The following is an 18,412-nucleotide window of genomic DNA, read 5'->3' as shown; positions in this document are numbered from 1 at the left end:
TTAGCAGCAACAGGTGGGGGAGGGACTTTCTGTAACTCCAACTTCTAGAGGACTTTCTCTCATTAAAAGGATTTCCACCGTGTGAACAGAAATGTTCGTTTTGGAACCACAATAGTTTAATATAGTGGGATACCCTTATAGTGGAAAGCACTTAGTTTAAATTTACAGCCCGGTCTTCTTTTCTCTAAGCCTTTTCTGTGTCCAAACATGCACCAGTTTGACTGTGACAACACAGTGTTGCGTGATGTCTTCTGGAATACAGTTTGAGAGCTTTTATTGTCACAAATAATCAGTAACCGGGACATTAAAAGCTCGGACAAATTATTTCACAGCAGCACGAAACCCAAAGGCGCTGCAGTGGCCGCTCAAGTGTAACGTCAGTGTCAGATCTGTCCAGCTTGGGCGAGAAATAGTTCACCCGCAGGTCTGACACTGTGGCGGCGGAGTCGCCATTTTGAATCACGTGATCCCCAAGGTCCCCCATCGCCGCTGCGTTCACCTACTGATCAGATGCGTTCGGAAAGGAAGTGTTTATTTAAGAAAATGGTTGAAATTGTGTGAGAAAGGAGCTTAGGTTAAACACCAGGATGTGCTAATTTCTGTCTTTGAATTGGTGTAATTCTGTAGCTTCACTTTATCAAACTAGAAAACGCCTTAAAAAGGCAGTCCGTTCAGACGTTGGGAATTACAACGGGACCGTGAACGCAGCACCGCCATCACTGATCATTGGCAGGAAAACATGGCGACGTCTGTTTTGGTCCGAAGGTTAGCAGCTCTGTCGGGGGCTTCTGCGGTGGGAGCTGGGGCTTACGGAGCTCACGGTAGGAGGAAATCACGTTTCCTCATTTCTTCTGTTGTGATCTCATTTAATGTTACTGTCGTTGCCGTTAATGAGAAGCAGGAGAGGTGTCATCTTAATATCCGCCATTCCAGCCTCCGACCACAAAACGCACTGTTTTAGATTATCTCTCATTTCAACATTCTCTGATGACAAAACCTTAAAACTCTTAAGTGCAATTGTTGTATTTTGGAAAGCTGCACAATTCGGCGTCTGAGTAATGTACACATATCTGACATTTAAATGTAAAATAAGTTATTTCATAATCAAGGTGACCCGCTTCTACAGTTAAGCCTTGAACTCTGTGTTAAAACTTGAAAGCTGGAAGTGATTCCTGATCTAATGTCTCGTTTCAGGTTTCAAAAACAGAGACCCTGATGACTACCGATTTGCGGTATGTATTTACTATATTGTATAAGTTTATCATTTGTTGTGGGTTTTTTTCTGCTTTTTACAGGTAAATGCACATTTCGTATCTTTAGACAAAGGTTTTTCTTAAGATCAGCTGTTAAATGTCAATAGGATATAGATGTGGTTTTTTTTTATCCTAATATGAAATTTTAATTGATTTTATTTATTTTTTGGACACTTCATCATTGCATCACAGATAATTTTGCTTGTACATTCAGGAGGGGAAAAAATATACACATAGTTTTTAATTAATTTAATTTTTTTACCATGTTCTAAAGACTTTAAAAGAAACCCTAAAATACAGCAAAACACAGCCAGGATTGTACAGTCATTTATTGTTTAAAGCCTGATTGGAAAAGATATCTGTGGGGTAAAAAAAAACAACACATACTTTTGTAGAATCACCTTCAGCAGCAATGACTTTATATCTAATTTTACCTGTGTCATCACTTCCTGTGGGTAGTGTGTTATTGACAACACAAGACTATGTTCTCTCTTTACAGCACAGACCTGGCCCTCACAAGTCTGGACTTTGACTAGGCCATTGAAATACCATAATTATTTTGGTTTTGAGCCATTCTCTTGTAGATATCCTGCTATGTTTGGGATTATTGTCCAGTCGGGCTCTAAAATATACAAAACCGGCTCTGTGCATCATAGTGAAAACGTCTTAACCTTGGCCTCATCAGTCCAAAGAAGATTACTACAGAAGTTTTGTGATTCATTTAAAACTTTATTCCCCAATGGTAGTGATACTCAATCCTGTCTATGATTTATTTCTTTAAAAATAAATGGGCAGAGATAATCTACTCATTCTTCATTATTGCTTAAATGTTGTTGTTGTTTTTTTTTTTTCCCAGCTTTACGAAACTGCCAACAAATACCATTTCTACCACAGCCTGGCCCTGCTGGGTGCTGCACATTGCGGAAGGCCTCTTGTGGTGAGTCAATGTTTGTTTTCATGATGTCTAAAATTACTAAAAAAAAAAGGGTCTTTAAATTTGTTAGGAGCTGAACGAACATTAATGAAGCTCTAACCAAGTTTGGGAGCCAGATCTTTACAGGGACGAGCTGTTTAAAAAAATAAACAAATAAGAAAATACAGCTCTAGGATCAGAGGGGAAGAAGGAAGAGAGCACTGTAGTTTTCTCTGAAGGTTGACCAGAACATTAAACGGTTCAAAAAACAGTTTTTAGCTACGTCTGCGTTGAAAAGAGTCTATTTGTTGGCACCCTAATTCATGTAAAAGGAGTTGGCCTTAGATGCAGATTTTCCTCATTTACAAACACGCCTCCACTTAAAGGTTATGGTCGACCATTCTCGTTTAGTCTAATTTCTTTTTCAAAACACATTTAGCACCCCTTCAAAACCAAATAAAACCAAAGAAACCAATATTAATATGTTGTGGTATAATAAACCCACCTAGATCCATTGTGGCTTTGCGTTACTTCACCCCTTCGGTTAAGTACACAAAGTGGTTTCCGCAGGGCTGTAAAATGGAGGAAGGCTGAGATTTACTGGTTTATTCCTCTTAGTAGTTAGTTATTGTGACAGATTATGTACATAACAGACTTCTCGAATCTCCCATTTAATCTACAATGCTTTGGAAAATGACTTTCTCCCTTTCAGATCTCTTCGGGTTTTTCTTTATTTTTTTGCAAACTGCTCTTGGAGTTAGTTTGATCGCCCAGCCTCTGTTCCACGTTTTTCTCCGTATGCGTCCACATGACGGCTCTCACTGTGGTTCACTGGAGTCCCAAAGAAACGGCGTTCCAGACCGACTGATATCAATGACTTGGTTTCTCATCTTTTCTTGGATTTTCTTTTTTTTTTGTGTCACATAGGGGCATGAAGTGTTGCTTTTTTAAGCTGTGCTTGCCTACTTCCTGCTGTTGGATGGGTTCTATTTTATTTATATAGCATCATACAAACTCAAAGTGCTTTACACAGAAACAAAAGAAAACATGTAAAACACAAAAACCTTTCTGCTTCAGATTATTGTGTAGAAAAGAAACAAATGCTAAATTTTGCTTAATAATATAATGTTGCATTTTTTAATACACGGTGTTCAAAGGTACAAAAACTACAGTTAAAATCTAAATAAGGGAGAACCTAAAGGCATTCGTCTTTTGTTCCAGCCATATACATTCCAGCATGAATGAAAAGGAGCAGAGAGAAGAACAATTCTTGCATTTTCTGCCCCTTTTTGCTAAACAATAATGAATAACATTAGTTGTCATAATCCAAATCAAATACAGTAACTTAACTTAATTGAAAGGCTCATGGTCTGATTGTCAACTTGGTCACCAACCACTGAATTATTCCATAATTTCATAAATAATTTAAGCGCGTTCTTAATTCTGGCAGTACATGTGCCCTGGTGTGGCGAGTGAAATTGAACTCAAGGTTCCTAAAAATTTGTTTCGACAGCTTTTTACCGTCTATATAGGTAAAACCAGGCTTAAAAAACTCCTTTTTGTTTTTGCTTGATAAAAGGGGGGAAAAATGGAAGAATCTGCAGGGGGGTGTGCGTCTGTGTTGGAAATCTCCATCAAAGCCTCTAATCACCCCATAAATTATGCACACCGTGTTGAAGCTGTTTTTTTTTTTTTTTTTATTATTCATTTCCAGGCTGGCAGCATCCTGCTGGCGGGCATGGGGATGTTCTGCGGCCCCCTGTACCACCAGGCTCTGACCGGAGACCCCAGCCTGGGCAAACTGGCTCCCGTGGGCGGTGTCGCCATGATTGCCGGCTGGCTGGCCATGATCCTCTGAAAGTGTGACGGCTCGCGTCTTCTCCAGAGGCCCGCCGTGCCCCGGCTAACTGTCAGACCTCGGCCCGGATGGAGTGGGGAGCTCGTAGCTGGAGTTTGCTGAGGGGCAGAGCCGTTATAATGTCAACCGTCCAACGGCCGCCTGCCTCCAGGAGGAGGATGTCAGCGGGAGATAAGGTCGCGGCGGGATTATCACTCCTCGGCCGCCGCTGTCGGACTCTGATTGCTGCCTCGTGACTGTTTTTTCTTTTTTTTGCTAAACTTTAGAGGGGAAATGAGTGTGGCGCGTTTTTGAAGCATTCCCCCAACCCTCCAGCCGTAGATCATCTCTAATGAAATGTCAGCTGCGGACAGGAGAGGAATACGCTAACGAGCTAACGGAGATGCCGCACGCTGTTAAATAGTTGTTTTGTTTTTTTGTGTATACTCGTGCAGCCTAGGTGTCCTCAAATCAGGGCTTGTTTGTGTGTCAGCATTATATCTGAGAAAAATGATCCTTTGCCTACAGTTTAGGGATCATGAAACACGGCATTGTTTAGTTTTCTACACATTTGTTATTGGCGAACAAGCATGGCGTGTTCTAATCACTTGAAATAAATTCTCCAGACTTTATTAAAGTGGGTCCATCCGTTGTGTTATTGATGCCATTTTGGAAAGCCGCCTTCTTCCGACTACTGTCAGTTTCGGACTGGCCCGACCAGACTCTGTGGAGGGAGCTGAAGATTAGGGTGATGGCAGGGAGGCCTTCCAAGCCAAAAGCCTTGGACGTCATCATCTAAATGTCAGCGGGATGGTGCAAAAAGCTGGTCAGCAACTATAAGAAAAGCTCGATTGCTTTAAATCCACTAAATATTTTTTTCCATTGATCGTTTCAAAGGGTATAAACGATTGGATGTGTCATTTTAACTTGCTTTTATCGTTTTCTTTAGAGATGTCTCTCTTGTTTTCCTATCAGAAATGGACTTCCTGGTTTAAAAGAGAATCATTTTAAATCTCAATCAGACAGCGGAGTGAATAAAAATGGATTTAGCCGTAGGTTTAATGTATCGCAATTGAATCTGCAAAAGTAGGGCGTCAGATTTAAGTATTATCCAGATTGAGGTGATTATGGAAAGCCAACTTTATTTATAAAGCACTTTACAAACGACAGACACTGACCAAATAATTAAATATTAGAATTTAAAACAAAATGCTAAAAAAAGTAGAAGGGCAAAAAAGCAGGTAAAGAAAGCAAAAGGAAAATTTGTGAACCAAATCAAAGAGTCAAAAGCCAGACTTTATTCCTTGCCTGAAAGTAGTATTGATCAATCACTGCTCTGTCTATCCGTCCAGCATCCATCCATCCTTCCTCACAGGCTATAATTTACATACCTGACAGAAATTCTCACGTCCTCAGGTTTTTTTTTCTGTTTAGGAGTATTTCCTTTCCAGATTTGCCACATCCATGATCAGAATGAGGGATTTTGCCAAAGTTACTGTCTTGATGTAATCAACCAGCGTCCACTGTCGCCGCCTGCTTGCTCAGGAGAACCGGCTGCTGCAAACGCTGCGACCCGATCCAACCGGCTTGACGTCCTGTAATAAAGTTTTTTACCAATTGGACATACTGTCTGAATTTGACGGTGCCGCGTAATGACCGGGATAAAGCCGGAACGCGTCCACATGCTTGGGTTCGTCCGATTTAGATTGTTTTGTGAAGAAATTGCATCCTTTTGTCTTGTAAAGCGACTTTAGGTGACGTGTTGTAAACTGGTGCCACATAAACCGAGCTGAACTGACTTGTAAAAAATGGCGGAACCTCTCCTATAGCTTGCTGTGAAATAATAAAGGAGCTTTTATTTTCCCCCCGCCTCCCGTGAAAACCGCACATTTACATACCTTTTATGAGAAAATACCTTTTTTCCTCACTCTGACAATAAAACGTCAAAATAATGAGATTTCTTTTTACTTGCCTCTGTCTCTGAAATGTACATACACTAAGATTACAATGCTTTTAAACAATTTTGAAAGACCCAGATGAGGATGTCACAGGTTTGTACGCGGCAGCCCTTTGGATCGTCTTGTCAATATAAAGTGCCTTACCTGTTAGTTCTGGTTAATCCACAGCGGTTCAGTTAAACCGATGGTGGCAGGTGTACAGTACTTTAAGGCGACGCCTCAAACACTCCGCTTCCCTTTGTATATATATATATATATATATATATATATATATATATATATATCTCATGGAGAAGTCTGGTTCGTTCTTGGGTAGAGTCTCCAGATGGATGAAGGGGCCAGGCTCACCTATATAAACTGTGACGTGCAAATATAACCATATATGTCCAGCCATCACACGGCTCAGAGAGTGGATGAGCTTTGTTGTGAAATGGCCACATCAACAGCAGAACAGGGGAAAAAATGAAAGGTGCTGGCTAACGCTGGTAAGAGTTTCTTTATCCACTGTGAGCCCTGATTAGACATGGTCTGAAAAGCCACTCGGAGAGGAGGAAGCCATTTCTCCAAAGGAGACTGAAAGAAAAAATATCCCCAGGGATAAAGAACTCAGCTCTTGAGGGCAGTCCGCCTGATTCGATGACAAAAAAGTTGGAAGTATTGGGCCATGATGTCATTCATCGTTAAATTTGGATTAAAAAGAGAGAAATCGCCCCAACTGGGGGAGCATGGGGGTGGCAGAATCATGATGAGTGGCTTTTTGTTGCAGCAGGAGGGACTGGTGCACTTTACTAAAGCAGATTGCATCATGAGGGGAGAAGATTATGTAAAAGAAAAGATTCAAGCAACCAGGAAGTTAAAGCTTTGGACGAAATTCAACCAATGATAGAAACTGCTGATCCTACCCGATCTAGAACAAATCGGTCTGATTTAAAGATGCTCGTGGTGAAAAATAGCCGGATTTGCTAAGGTCGGCACATAAACCCAGGATCTGCTCGGAGAAAGAGGTGCAACAGACACCAAAACGGGACCCCTGATGGGTCCCCCCTCGTTGGATTAAATCAGCTACCCGGAGTTGATCCGGACCGGACGGTACGAAGGCCCGCTGAGGCACAACCACGCGGCGGTGGCATGATCATATATGATCCTCTCAGGTGAATACTTAAAGCTCCTGTCATCACATTTTCAGGTTTCTTCTCAGAAAAAGAGAAGACACAAGCGATGAATTATAGACCGGCTTCCAAAAAGCAGTGTTGTTGTTTTTTTTTTAATATTCATTAACCGGCTCACTGGGTCTTTCTCTGGACAGGCAGCGCTGCGTGCCTGCACATGTAAGGAGAGCAGGGATGAAAAATGGAAGAAGGTAAAGGCAGACCAAACGTCTCCGCCGGCTTCGCTCGGAACAAAGCGAATCCTTTCATCGCCTCGACCAAGTGCTTTCGTCTCCGCTCCACGCTTTGACTCAGTTTACAAAACAAAACATCTGAATTACTAGTAGGGAGCCTGACTTCTTAGGAGGGGATGTTTTATTGCTGATGCGCGCCTCTGCTGGAGTAAATCACCATGATGCGTTTGTTTGGGCCTGATATTGTTGAGAGAGGACGGCTGAACCTTCTGATTGCCTCATCCGAAGGGGAGAAGATTTGCCTCTCTGCTCCCAAACCACAAATATAATTCACAATCAGGCCCCTGTGTTGGGACAATAAAATCTACTTAGACAAGCTTGGTTTATTCTCTGGAAATCGAACGGATCCAATTTAATCGGATTTACCGACAAGTACAGGAAGCGGGGCTGCACAACTTAGCTCCTGATTGCTTCGTTGCGACGTCTGTCCCAGTTTGCGGAGCAAGATTGTGCGTTTTAAGTTCATTTGTAGTAATGCTGTAGTGTAATTGTTGGGTCGATGTTTTCGTATCAGCTCATTCTGTCTTTTTCCCAGATAAGCAACACTGTATTCAGAAAAACAAATCGAAACTGTGGAGGGAAAAAAAAACATCTTAAAGTCACGCTTTGGGTGGTAAACTGCTGGTAGAAAGCTGAAAGTTTAACATTTTATATATTGTTAGCCTGTTTTTTTTTATTTATTATTATTTAACCTGGTAGAAGAAACTCATTTGGCTAAAGGTCTTATTCAGGTGCATTTCAATAAGAATTCCAAAAAAGTTAAAAAACAAACAACTGGACTTTATTTTTTCAAAGTTTGCAGAGGTTTCTCTTCCCATCCAGAAAGCTTTCTCAATTCAAAAAGTCTGGAGTAATGTGGAGTTCCAAGCTTTATAGTACTGCCCAACAAAGGCCTTGTAGTGGCTTAGATAACATACGAATTCAACTGAAACAGATCCACCCCCTTAATAGTGGGGAGTCGTTAAGTTCATTGTTGGGCTGCAAATTGAACCGAAACTTGTCCACGCCTCTGTCTTCAATAAGAAGTTCATTTATTTTAGCGATTCAGTTGAAAAGGTGGATCTCATATAGATTCATTGCAAATGGAGTGATATGTTTAAAGCATTTCTTTCTGTTGGTTTTGAGTGAAAACCCAAAATTCAGATTTGCAGAAAGCACGGATCTTAAATAAGACAAAAAGAATTTTGATTTACGAAATCTGCTGCTACTGAAGAGTTTGTCCATTTGCTGCGGAGTGTTAGATTTACTTTGACTGCGTGCATTGAAACAGTGAAACACTTATAGTTTATTTTCTTCTTTAATCTTTCAGTCATAAACCAGGATTTTCTGCTGAGGCCGGCCTAAAGGCAAACCGCCTGAATCGCCCTCCGCCCCCTGTCTGTGAACGGCTGCTGTGAGCTCAGAAATAGCCGAAACACCGATGCTAACAGTACATGTTGTTAATTACGCCCCAGGAGACTTCCTCTCCCCCTCTCTTTTTTATTTTTTCTCCACACAAGAATATATTATTGAGTCAGAAAACGTTTCCCCTTTTAACTCCTGTTTTCCTTTCTCTCTTCCAGCCAACGGACCCAGAATTGCATCAGCTCGATCTGTGGGAGGGAAAACACCTGCTTTGTTCCATTGATTTCTTGGTCTGGGTCTGTTTTTGGTCAAATTAAAGAGTAAATCTCAGATTATTCCCTCTCTTCAATTGAATAAAAATAAAACTGAAGTAATAATCTTTGGACCGACAGAGGAGAGATCAAAAGTTACCACACAGCTTCAGTCGCTTTAGCTAAAAACCACTGATCAGGCCCGAAATCTGGGTGTAGTGATGGACTCAGACCTGAACCTCCAAAAGCATCTAAAGACAGTTACAAGGTCAGCTTTCTATCACCTGAGGAACATTTCTAGGATTAAAGGACTGATGTCTCAGCAGGATCTGGAAAAACTAATCCATGCGTTTATTTTTAGTAGAATTGATTACTGCAACGGTGTTTTCACAGGTCTGCCTAAAAAGTGGATCAGACAGCTGCAGCTGATCCAGAACGCTGCTGCCCGCGTCCTCACTAAGACTAAGAAAGTAGAGCACATCACCCCAGTTCTAAAGTCCTTACACTGGCTCCCTGTATGTCAGAGAATACACTTTAAAATACTTCTGTTAGTCTATAAATCCCTAAATGGCTTAGCACCTAAATAGTTATCAGTGCATCAACCATCCAGACCACTAAGGTCTTCTGACTCCAGCCTACTCTGCATACCTAGAACCAGAACTAAACACGGAGAAGCAGCATTTAGTTCCTATGCTCCACTGATCTGGAACAAACTTCCAGAAAACTGTAAAAGTGCGGAAAGCCTGAGTTCTTTTAAATCAAGATTAAAAACACATTTGTTTAAAATTGCCTTTGAATGTTCCAGTTAAACTGTTTTACTGTTTTTAATGTTCTTTTTTGTTTCTACATTATATCCCTACTTGCTTTTATTCCTATATTTTAATCATGTAAAGCACTTTGCATCGTCTCTGTACTGAATTGTGCTATATAAATAAATTTGCCTTTGCCTCCGTCCCGTTCGCGCGGATCGTTCCACGCACCGGCGCCTGGCCCCGGACACGAGCAAAGCAGCACATCAAAGCGCATGCTTCATAATAAAACACCAACAAAACGCCAAATCCCCTCTCATCGGCTCGGATGTAATGTCTGTCTCCCTGCGTCCCCCACATCCCCGGCGCCCTCGCCAACCCTTCAGGGCCACTTAAACGGCGGTCAGGGCTGACGAAGCCTCAGATTATTCCCTCTCTTCAACAGGCACCACAGCCGCTTCTTTATATATATATATATATATATATATATATATATATATATATATATATATATATATATACTCAGGTCGTGACGGCAATGCAGCGCATCAGAGGAGCTAAAGGGATGATCCCGGCGGGAGCTGCCATTGTTGCCTCATCATCATGACGGCTATCAGCGGCAGCCATCGCGCGGAGAGATGTAATGTCTGCAGAGGGTTGTTAGCCAGCTGGGAGAGGCTGTGAGGAGGGAGGTGGCGGCTGGGGCTACGCTGGGTAAATGAGATCACATAAAAGGCCTTAATCACCGCCGTCACGCTGGGAATGAAGGTTGGTTAAACTCTAGGCCTTTCCCTGAGGTATTTTTAACTATCAGGTGTATGATACCAGGAGACTTATGTCCTCAGCTTGTGTGAGATTGATTTATAAGTCCTCTTTCCAGAGCTGAGGACTCGAGTCATTGAGTTTATGACTTTAGACTTGACTTGGAAAAAGTGTTCAGAGACTTGGCTTGGACTTTAACGCCGATGAGTCGAGGCTTGAATCGGACTTGAACCTGTTTGCTTGAAAGACTTGATATTTTACCCAAAACCTAAAGCTTAAGACATCTATCATTTAAAAAAGTGCGCCCCGTTAATTCATTTCACTCAGTCAGTGTCTACAAACGCAGACCGTCTCTCTCTTTCCCCGCTCCGTACGTAATGTCTGCGTGAGCTGCAGCACAGACAAACAAATCTAACAGATCTTTTTAAAAAGAACAGGAAAATAAAAACAGCTAAAGACAACAATGCTCCCAAGAGTCATTTCTTTTGGGTCTGAGAAGTTCTGCTGTTGCATTTTTTCACTGAACATTCTGCCAAAATATAGTTCAAAGGAGGACTGTTCTTGAAGCAAAGTTTAATTTTGCTGTTTTGTAAGGTCAGTTGCGCTGGTTTGATCACGTTTAGACATACATACTTATTTAAGAACACTTGCTAGATTATTTACATTTAGCATGTATTTCCACATTGTTAAAGACCCGAAACGACTTGAAATCAGAAGTTTCAGACTTGGGACTTGACTTGAGACCTAACTCAGGACTTGGCGGTCCGGACGTGAGGATAAAGACTTACCTGAGATAAGCTTATTGCTTCTGCCAATACACCCTTTTTCAGACTGTTTTTTTTTTTTTGTTTTTTTGTTACAAGGACATGTATTGTAATTTATTGTATACTTGTGTGTCCAAAATAAATAAATTCAAATGGTAGATGACCGTTCGCACTGAGCCTGGTTCTGTTGGATGCTTCTTCCTGTTAATGGAGAGTTTTCCTCTCCACTGTCGCTGCATGTATGCCCAGTATGAGGGATTGCTGCAAAGTCAATGACCCAACGCAGGCTCCAATGACTCAATGCAATCCGCTGGGTTTCCTTATATAGAAAACGTTTGACCAATGTGTCTGTGTGATTGAGTTGGCTCTATAAAGTGCCTTGAAATGATATGTTATGGATTGGCGCTATATAAATAAACTGAATTGATTTTACTTTGATGTCATGTTACATTTTGGGCCTTGGTGCTGTGACAACCATTGTAATGGACTATGAACTGTGTAGATTCTAGTAGAGACAAATCGAGCTGACTGTAAAGGAAAAGGGCCATAATAGGAACAATATCCCAATATTGGGTTGGATACTCTTTGGCTGCTGGAGTACCGTGAACTTATTGTGATTTTCAAGAAAGGAGCTTGAGGATTGGTTGATGGAGTGTCTCCCCCAGGATGCCACTCATGCCAAGAACGTCTGATAAAGACTGTTTATTTTGACGCGGTAGCCATGTTTACATGCAAGTAATTAAGAATAAAAAAGCGTCACACCAATTGGAATATTATGATCAGATCAAGCTCAGTAGCAATGCAATTGTCATCTGAATGAGACGGGTGGTTTATGCCGATTGATAATCCAATCAACATGCATATAAACCAGGCAAGTGTGGCCCCGGGGCCATTTGTGGCCCTTTTGATTTTAATCTGATTGTGTGCCCATATAAACGGTACAATCTCATTATTTAACCCAATCGTGAAATTTTGTGCATGTAAACGACGCTAGTGTGAATTATAGAAAAAAATTGCAATAAATGAACTTAGATACCCAATTGTTGTTTTTAAGAATCCTTAAAGTTGAACGTCGTGTCGTTATTTAAGCCAGAGGGCGTGAAGATGTAATTCATTTTCTATCTACAGTCTTCTTTTTTCTACATCCCTATACTGCTATTTAGCGTCTGCATGTTTTCCGTCTGTTGAGTCCAAGTCGTTGGTGTCACTCCTCCCTCGCTGTGGTGAACAAGCACAGACTTGGAGTCAGAGACTGGCTTTCACACTAATTCAGAAACAATGCCACAACATGCCTGCAGTCTCTGCTCGATCCCTCACAAGAAGAATACAGAAAAACGCTAAAGTTAGATATGTGTTATAAACGCAGGGTGTCAAGAAAACGAAAAAGTGTTGACACAACACACCTTCTAGGTCATTGCTCTCGTTTGCAACGTTTCTCTGTTGAAGGCCCGGGCCCGTGTCTTACTTTGGACTCGATTGCATCATGTTGTGATCAGTGGTGCTGAATTATTCTTGATAAACGCTCCACTTTAAACACCACATCTCGCTGTGCGGCTTTGCAGCGCTTCTTATCTTCTAAACGTCATCGTAACGGCCAAATCGGCATGCAGGAAAAGAAAAACTCACGCTTTAGCGCCAAAGAGGTTGTCACTATGCTTTGCGCCTAATGCACAGCGAGATGTTTAAAAGATCCACTACAAAAAAAAAATGCATCCTCGGCTGCTTTTATACGTATGAATAAATAAATGACAGGCTTTGTTATCATTAATAGCAAGCTGCAACATTAAGAGTTCATGTTCATGTCACCTCCACACAATACTTGCATACACAGTGTGTACATACAACGATTACAAAACGGAATAAAATCATGAAAAACACAACAAACATTGCAAATTTCTATATGGAATATAAACCAATTAATAAATAAAGTTACAAAAATGACCAAACTGAATAAAACCACACACACACACACACACACACACGTATCTACCTGTTACAAAATTCTATATGGAATTTGAATCAATTAAATGAATAAAGTTTAAAGCAGCTATTGTGTTTGAGACAGTCACCTGTGAGTCAGGCAGCATTCACCCCAGTTACTGTCCAGATTTCACAACATATTGGAGTCAAGCAGATGAGAAACTTCCTCTCTGCTGTGCAGTCATGAACCCTCCCTGGTTCCTCCTCCAGCTAAACCTGAACCTGATTGAAAATCCATTTTCAATCACAACTGTGGCCTGAAACTCCCGTGTCTGTGTGTGTGTAGGATCCCCCCCTCAGCGTGGGGGCGTACCACTCCACTCCACCATCCATGCTGCTAATCCCTGGCTCCTGTGAGTAGGACCATGATTTGTGGGACGGTGTTGCCAGGGGGAAGGTAGTGGCGCTGGGATCCTGTTGGAAATGACAGCTGAGCAAGGCGGACTGGAGCTCGGGGACCAGGAAAGCAGCCGAGGCAGGAGATAGCGAAGAACGTGCCGCGCTTCGCCGTTCCGAAAGGGTGTGTTTGTGCGTGTTGGAGGGCAGCTTTTAGCCTCGCAGCTAATGGTTTCTGTCTGTGTGCATGTGTGTGTGTGTGGGTCGCCATGAAGCTAGCGCTGTGTGCGCGCGCGAGTGTTGGTGTGTGAGAGAGCACACGCGCCTGTATGTGGCTGTGGATATGATTTATTTTTTTGCGTGGGTGTGGGACGCTGCACTTGTCTTAGATTTAACATGTTAGCTATAGTGCTAATTTACCAAAGCTAGTGGGCTAATCACCTAAATTAGCTGCTCCTGGTTGACGCACCCGGCGCCACCTGCGTGCAACACGTCCAGCTGCGTGATGCAGGGATGATATGAACTGTTTTGGAACCGTGGCTGCAGGGGGAAGGTAGTGGCGCGTTGCATTTAAGGCGTACAGGGTGTGAACTGTTCGACAGCAGGCAGGCTAATTTGGTCGGCTATTAGCTTAGTGGCTGGCTCGGTAATTGACCCAGTTTAAAGGGGCAAGAGGCCATGTTGGCGTTCCAACACGACGCAACTTTGTTTACAACTTTTGTTTTTTATTTATTTTTTTTTTGTCTTCCCCTCACATAAGTTATGTCCACTTCAAACCCAACGCGGTGTTTTTGTCTTTTAACGCTGAACATTCTTGTTAAAGTTTCGTACCTGCTGTGTCAAACATTTTCGTCTCGTTTAGCTCTTGGGACGTTAGGACGTCAACCGGCGTCACCTCACGCGCTCCTGTCTGCGCAGCACGAGCAGAATTAACGTCTCCACGGCAACGTAAACAAGCTGTTTTGAATTTATACGCTAACAATTTATAATTTATGACCTTATTTAACATTTATGTGGGGAATCAGTAGATTAAAGTAAATACCGAGATATGCTAGCAAAGCGTTGAAAAGAGATGTAAAAAAAAAAAAATAGAAATACCATAAGATATTAAGCAGAAATATAATTTAAAAGTGGATCCCAAGTTAATTTGATGTTGACTTATTTTAGATATGTCAATTCAAAAAGTGAATATTAAATAATATAAATTGATTACACCCAGCATGATCTATGTTCAGCCTCTTGTTACTCTTGATAATAACTTACAGCTTGTGAGAACCCCGAATTTACTTGATCGGAAAGTAAGAATATTACATAAGATCAATATGCATTTTAAATGCAGAAATGTAATGTTATTATGACAATAATTAAGATAATCACGGGGAAGACTGCTGACTTGGCAGTTGTTCAGGAGACAATGTGGAGGGTAATTAATGGAAAGTTTAGTGGAGGGAAAAAGGGTGGTGGAAGGTTTTGCACAAGCAAATGTGATGCATGCAAAGCATTAACTGGTTGGACAAAAGGCAAATTTCTGGTGTAAATTAATGTCCCTTAGTTTACGTTTACGCATGAAAAGCAGTATGTTAATAAACAAAAACCAGTATTTGTTCTTCCCTTTCTTTTCGATCGTCTTGACACTTTCACAAAATGCTCTTTCTAATAATGCTAATAGTCCGTTATTCAGCTAAAAGCTCATTAATGTTGCAGAATGAGAACTTTGCTTGTACCGTAATATCAAATCCTGAGAGAGGCTGAAACTAAAATCGTAGCCCAGACTCGCTGACACGAACGCACACAGTCAAAATGTCACTAGTAAAGTTAAAACATTTAGAATACATTTAAAATAACGAGATTTAACAATTCAAGATCTCTCTGGAACCAGTATGATTAAACCAAACCATCACTGACGCAAATAACCTGGAAGAACAAACAGAAATCCACTGTAAAAGCAGGTCATTTATCAGAATGTGCTTAAAATACAATTAGATTCTTTCTTTTTAAACTGAGAAACACACTAAGGTTATAAGTTGGGAGTTTTTGTCGCTGTTAAGCAGCAAGTATCACACGACTTTATTTGCTTTTCTTATTATATTACTGTTCTAACGTATCAGGGTGTTATCTGCTTCTGCACCGACACACCTCAGAGTCTTATGATCCACACTAGACTAAACAGAACAAGTCCAGCATTTATAAGGAGCCGCAGAAAAGCTCTCTGGGAATCACGAAACAAACAAACCTCTGTCATTTGTTTTTTTAAAGGAATACGTGAGAACTTTCAGTAACAGTAGCCGTCCGCATAGAGTAAAACAACCTTTTTATATTTTTCAAAAATGTACAGGCAACCTTTCAGCCGAGTCAGCCAAATGAGAGTTAAACAGCCAGCTGTGACTTGTTATCCTGCTTTGTAATCCGGCGTTGCCATTTTGTCCTTTTAAATTTCACCCCGGTGTACTCAAACATGTCACATCAGCTCATTTCTCTTGATAAAGTGTTTGAAAGAATAAAGGCTAAAAAACATGTATACAATTATCCTAAAACTGTTAGAATGGCCCATTTTATTTGATTTTAATTGTATAACACTTGCATAGAACCTCATTTTCTTTGCTTGTGGTTCTGATCCCCGTCTTGACCAGTTAACTCTCAATTCAATTAAATTAAGTTTTATTTATATAGCACCAATTCATGAAACATGCCATCTCGAGGCACTTTACAAAGTCAAAATCAATCAGATTGGTCAAAAATTTCCTATATAAGGGAACCAGTTGATTGCTTCAAAGTCCCGACAAGCAGCATTCACTCCTGGAGAAGTGAGCTACAGGGAGAGTCGTCTGCATTGTCCATGGCTTTGCAGCAATCCCTCATACTGAGCAAGCATGAAGCGACAGTGGAAAGAAAAACTCCCTAAAATGACCTTAAAGAAAATGAAAGATTATGACCTCTTGATGACCTCTTGCTCCAACCAGAATGCATCTAAGTGACCCCCTGAGGGATGTCGCTATTTCTGGGACGTTTTTTTTACAGTAAATTCACAGCCAGTGGTTAGAGAGCAGGGCGTTTATGTCCCGGAGAAGCCTGGAGCAAGACCCTCAGCCCCAGATCACTCCCTGGGCGCCGCACAGTGCCGGGTCACTCCTCCCTGAGGGATGGCTAAAAGCCCCAGAGGACACATTTGATCAGAATGCACAAAGTTAGAATGGCAAATAAAGAAAAAAGATGTCCAAAATGTCCCTAGCTGGGTACCAGTTGACACACGGTTGGCATGAAACGCCCCGTGGATCCCTAAAGGTTTGGATAAGAAATGGGGAAGAGGCAAAATGACCAGATCCTGTTTGTTGGGAGATAACTGAAGCAGAAAAAAATGCAAACCCTAAATCTACTACTTAAGATACAATTGCTCCAGTTTTTTTTATGCTGTTTTATGCCATAGCTTTACGCTGACCTGTTTTAGTCAGCTCTTGAGCTTTCTGTGGGCTGTAAGACTTCTCCATCTTACAGACAAGTCTCTCCAGCCTTAAGCACCACCAGTCACCAGTAGGGCCCGTTTAGTCGTTAAATAGGAAATATTTCTAATCATGATAAGAATTTGGATTTATGTTGGCGATAAATTCCAACTAGTGGCATCTGAATCCCCCCAAAAGAAGCCAGTATTGTCAGGATTGTGATTTTTGCTATTTTCTGCACTCTTGGTTTATCAATAAATATCAATAAATTCCAAAATATACATAGATGCAGTCACTGTGTGGGGTTTGGTGATACAAATCACACTTCTTTATGCAACTTGAGTCCTGATGAAACATATTTTGAATTTTAGTTTTAATATATGTTACATTTTTAAATGTTTTTTAAGGAGTATTTGTGATTATTGGGCTATAATTGACTTGCAGTCACAGCCACACAGCTGCCTGAAAAGACAGCATGAAGCAGTAAATAGTCTTTTATCATCACTTATCATTGTCACAACTTTACCACAATATAATGTGATGACATTTAAAGCCCATATTGCCCACCGCTAGTCACCAGGACTCACCTTCGTCATTCAATAGCTTTTCCTTATTTCTGCGACTTTCTACATTACAGAGACATAGTGAAGACATCAACACTCTGAATCAAAAACGTATATAATTATGTATCGAAAACAATATTTAAAAGAAAACACAAACATCTTGTATATTTTAGCCTTTTATAACCCCCTCCCCCCACCCTGGTCATTCTGGACATCTGTCCATGAGTTTCACGAGGTTTGTGACCTGAAATGGTTTCCCAGCTGCCTCAAAGCATTTCCCAAAGGTAGTAATAAAAATAAAGACAAACCGCTGAATGAAAAGGTGAGTCCAGACTTTTATCTGGTGGTGTTTCTGCATTTTTTTTCCCCTCCCTTTTTTTTTTTTTTTTTGGACAAATACCAAAGCTTTGTTTTGGGTCAAACAGAGATCTCTGCTGCTCCATTTGTTTTGCTTTCGTCTATGACTGAATAATCTGTTTTGCTCAGAGACATTCTCACCTTGCCACGTCTCGCAACCTAACAAAACGACTGCATACACACTCTTAGCTGCAACTAATCGGGCCGTGAGCATTAAAGTTTCAGTTTAAAGGTACATAGCCATGTAATATGCTGATAAAAAAAGACCAGAAACCGTTTGTTCATGATAAAATAAGGTTATATACACCAAGCCTCCATCCTGATAATGTTGTGGTGGTCATTTTTGTGGATGAAAATAGCCCCAGCACCAGGCGTGATGACCAGATATAAAACAGAGGTGGTGCCATCTAGTGACAGTATCACAGAATGCCGGTTTGCGTAATTAATAAATCAAAAATAAATAATCTCAAACCGAGCCTGACCCTCTGAAATGCCTCGCAGTAAAG

At 41.1% G+C, this 18,412-nt stretch overlaps 2 protein-coding genes across 3 annotated transcripts in view; both read left to right on the top strand.

Moving 5' to 3' along the window:
• The first annotated feature begins 585 nt into the window (after window positions 1-585).
• LOC105920981 (transmembrane protein 256) lies at window positions 586-4,640 on the top strand. The gene is made up of 4 exons (XM_012856658.3): window positions 586-821; window positions 1,195-1,232; window positions 2,110-2,190; window positions 3,881-4,640. Exons 1-4 carry the CDS (start codon window positions 740-742, stop codon window positions 4,022-4,024), a joined length of 345 nt encoding a protein of 114 aa, XP_012712112.1. The 5' UTR covers window positions 586-739; the 3' UTR covers window positions 4,025-4,640.
• Window positions 4,641-13,412: 8,772 nt separating this feature from the next.
• tmem102 (transmembrane protein 102) overlaps window positions 13,413-18,412 on the top strand; it is a 40,119-nt gene continuing 35,119 nt past the window's right edge. Inside the window, exon 1 of one of the 2 annotated variants that reach the window (XM_036146697.1) lies at window positions 13,413-13,566. The gene's annotated coding sequence lies outside the window, so the exon portion shown is untranslated. Of the gene's footprint in view, window positions 13,567-13,655; window positions 13,734-18,412 lie in introns of those variants that run through there. The other variant, XM_036146696.1, reaches the window with a different exon arrangement.

This window comes from Fundulus heteroclitus, chromosome 14 (assembly GCF_011125445.2).
Source record: "Fundulus heteroclitus isolate FHET01 chromosome 14, MU-UCD_Fhet_4.1, whole genome shotgun sequence".
NCBI classification, from domain to species: domain Eukaryota; kingdom Metazoa; phylum Chordata; class Actinopteri; order Cyprinodontiformes; family Fundulidae; genus Fundulus; species Fundulus heteroclitus.
This window is presented reverse-complemented; position numbering and strand designations above follow the sequence as displayed.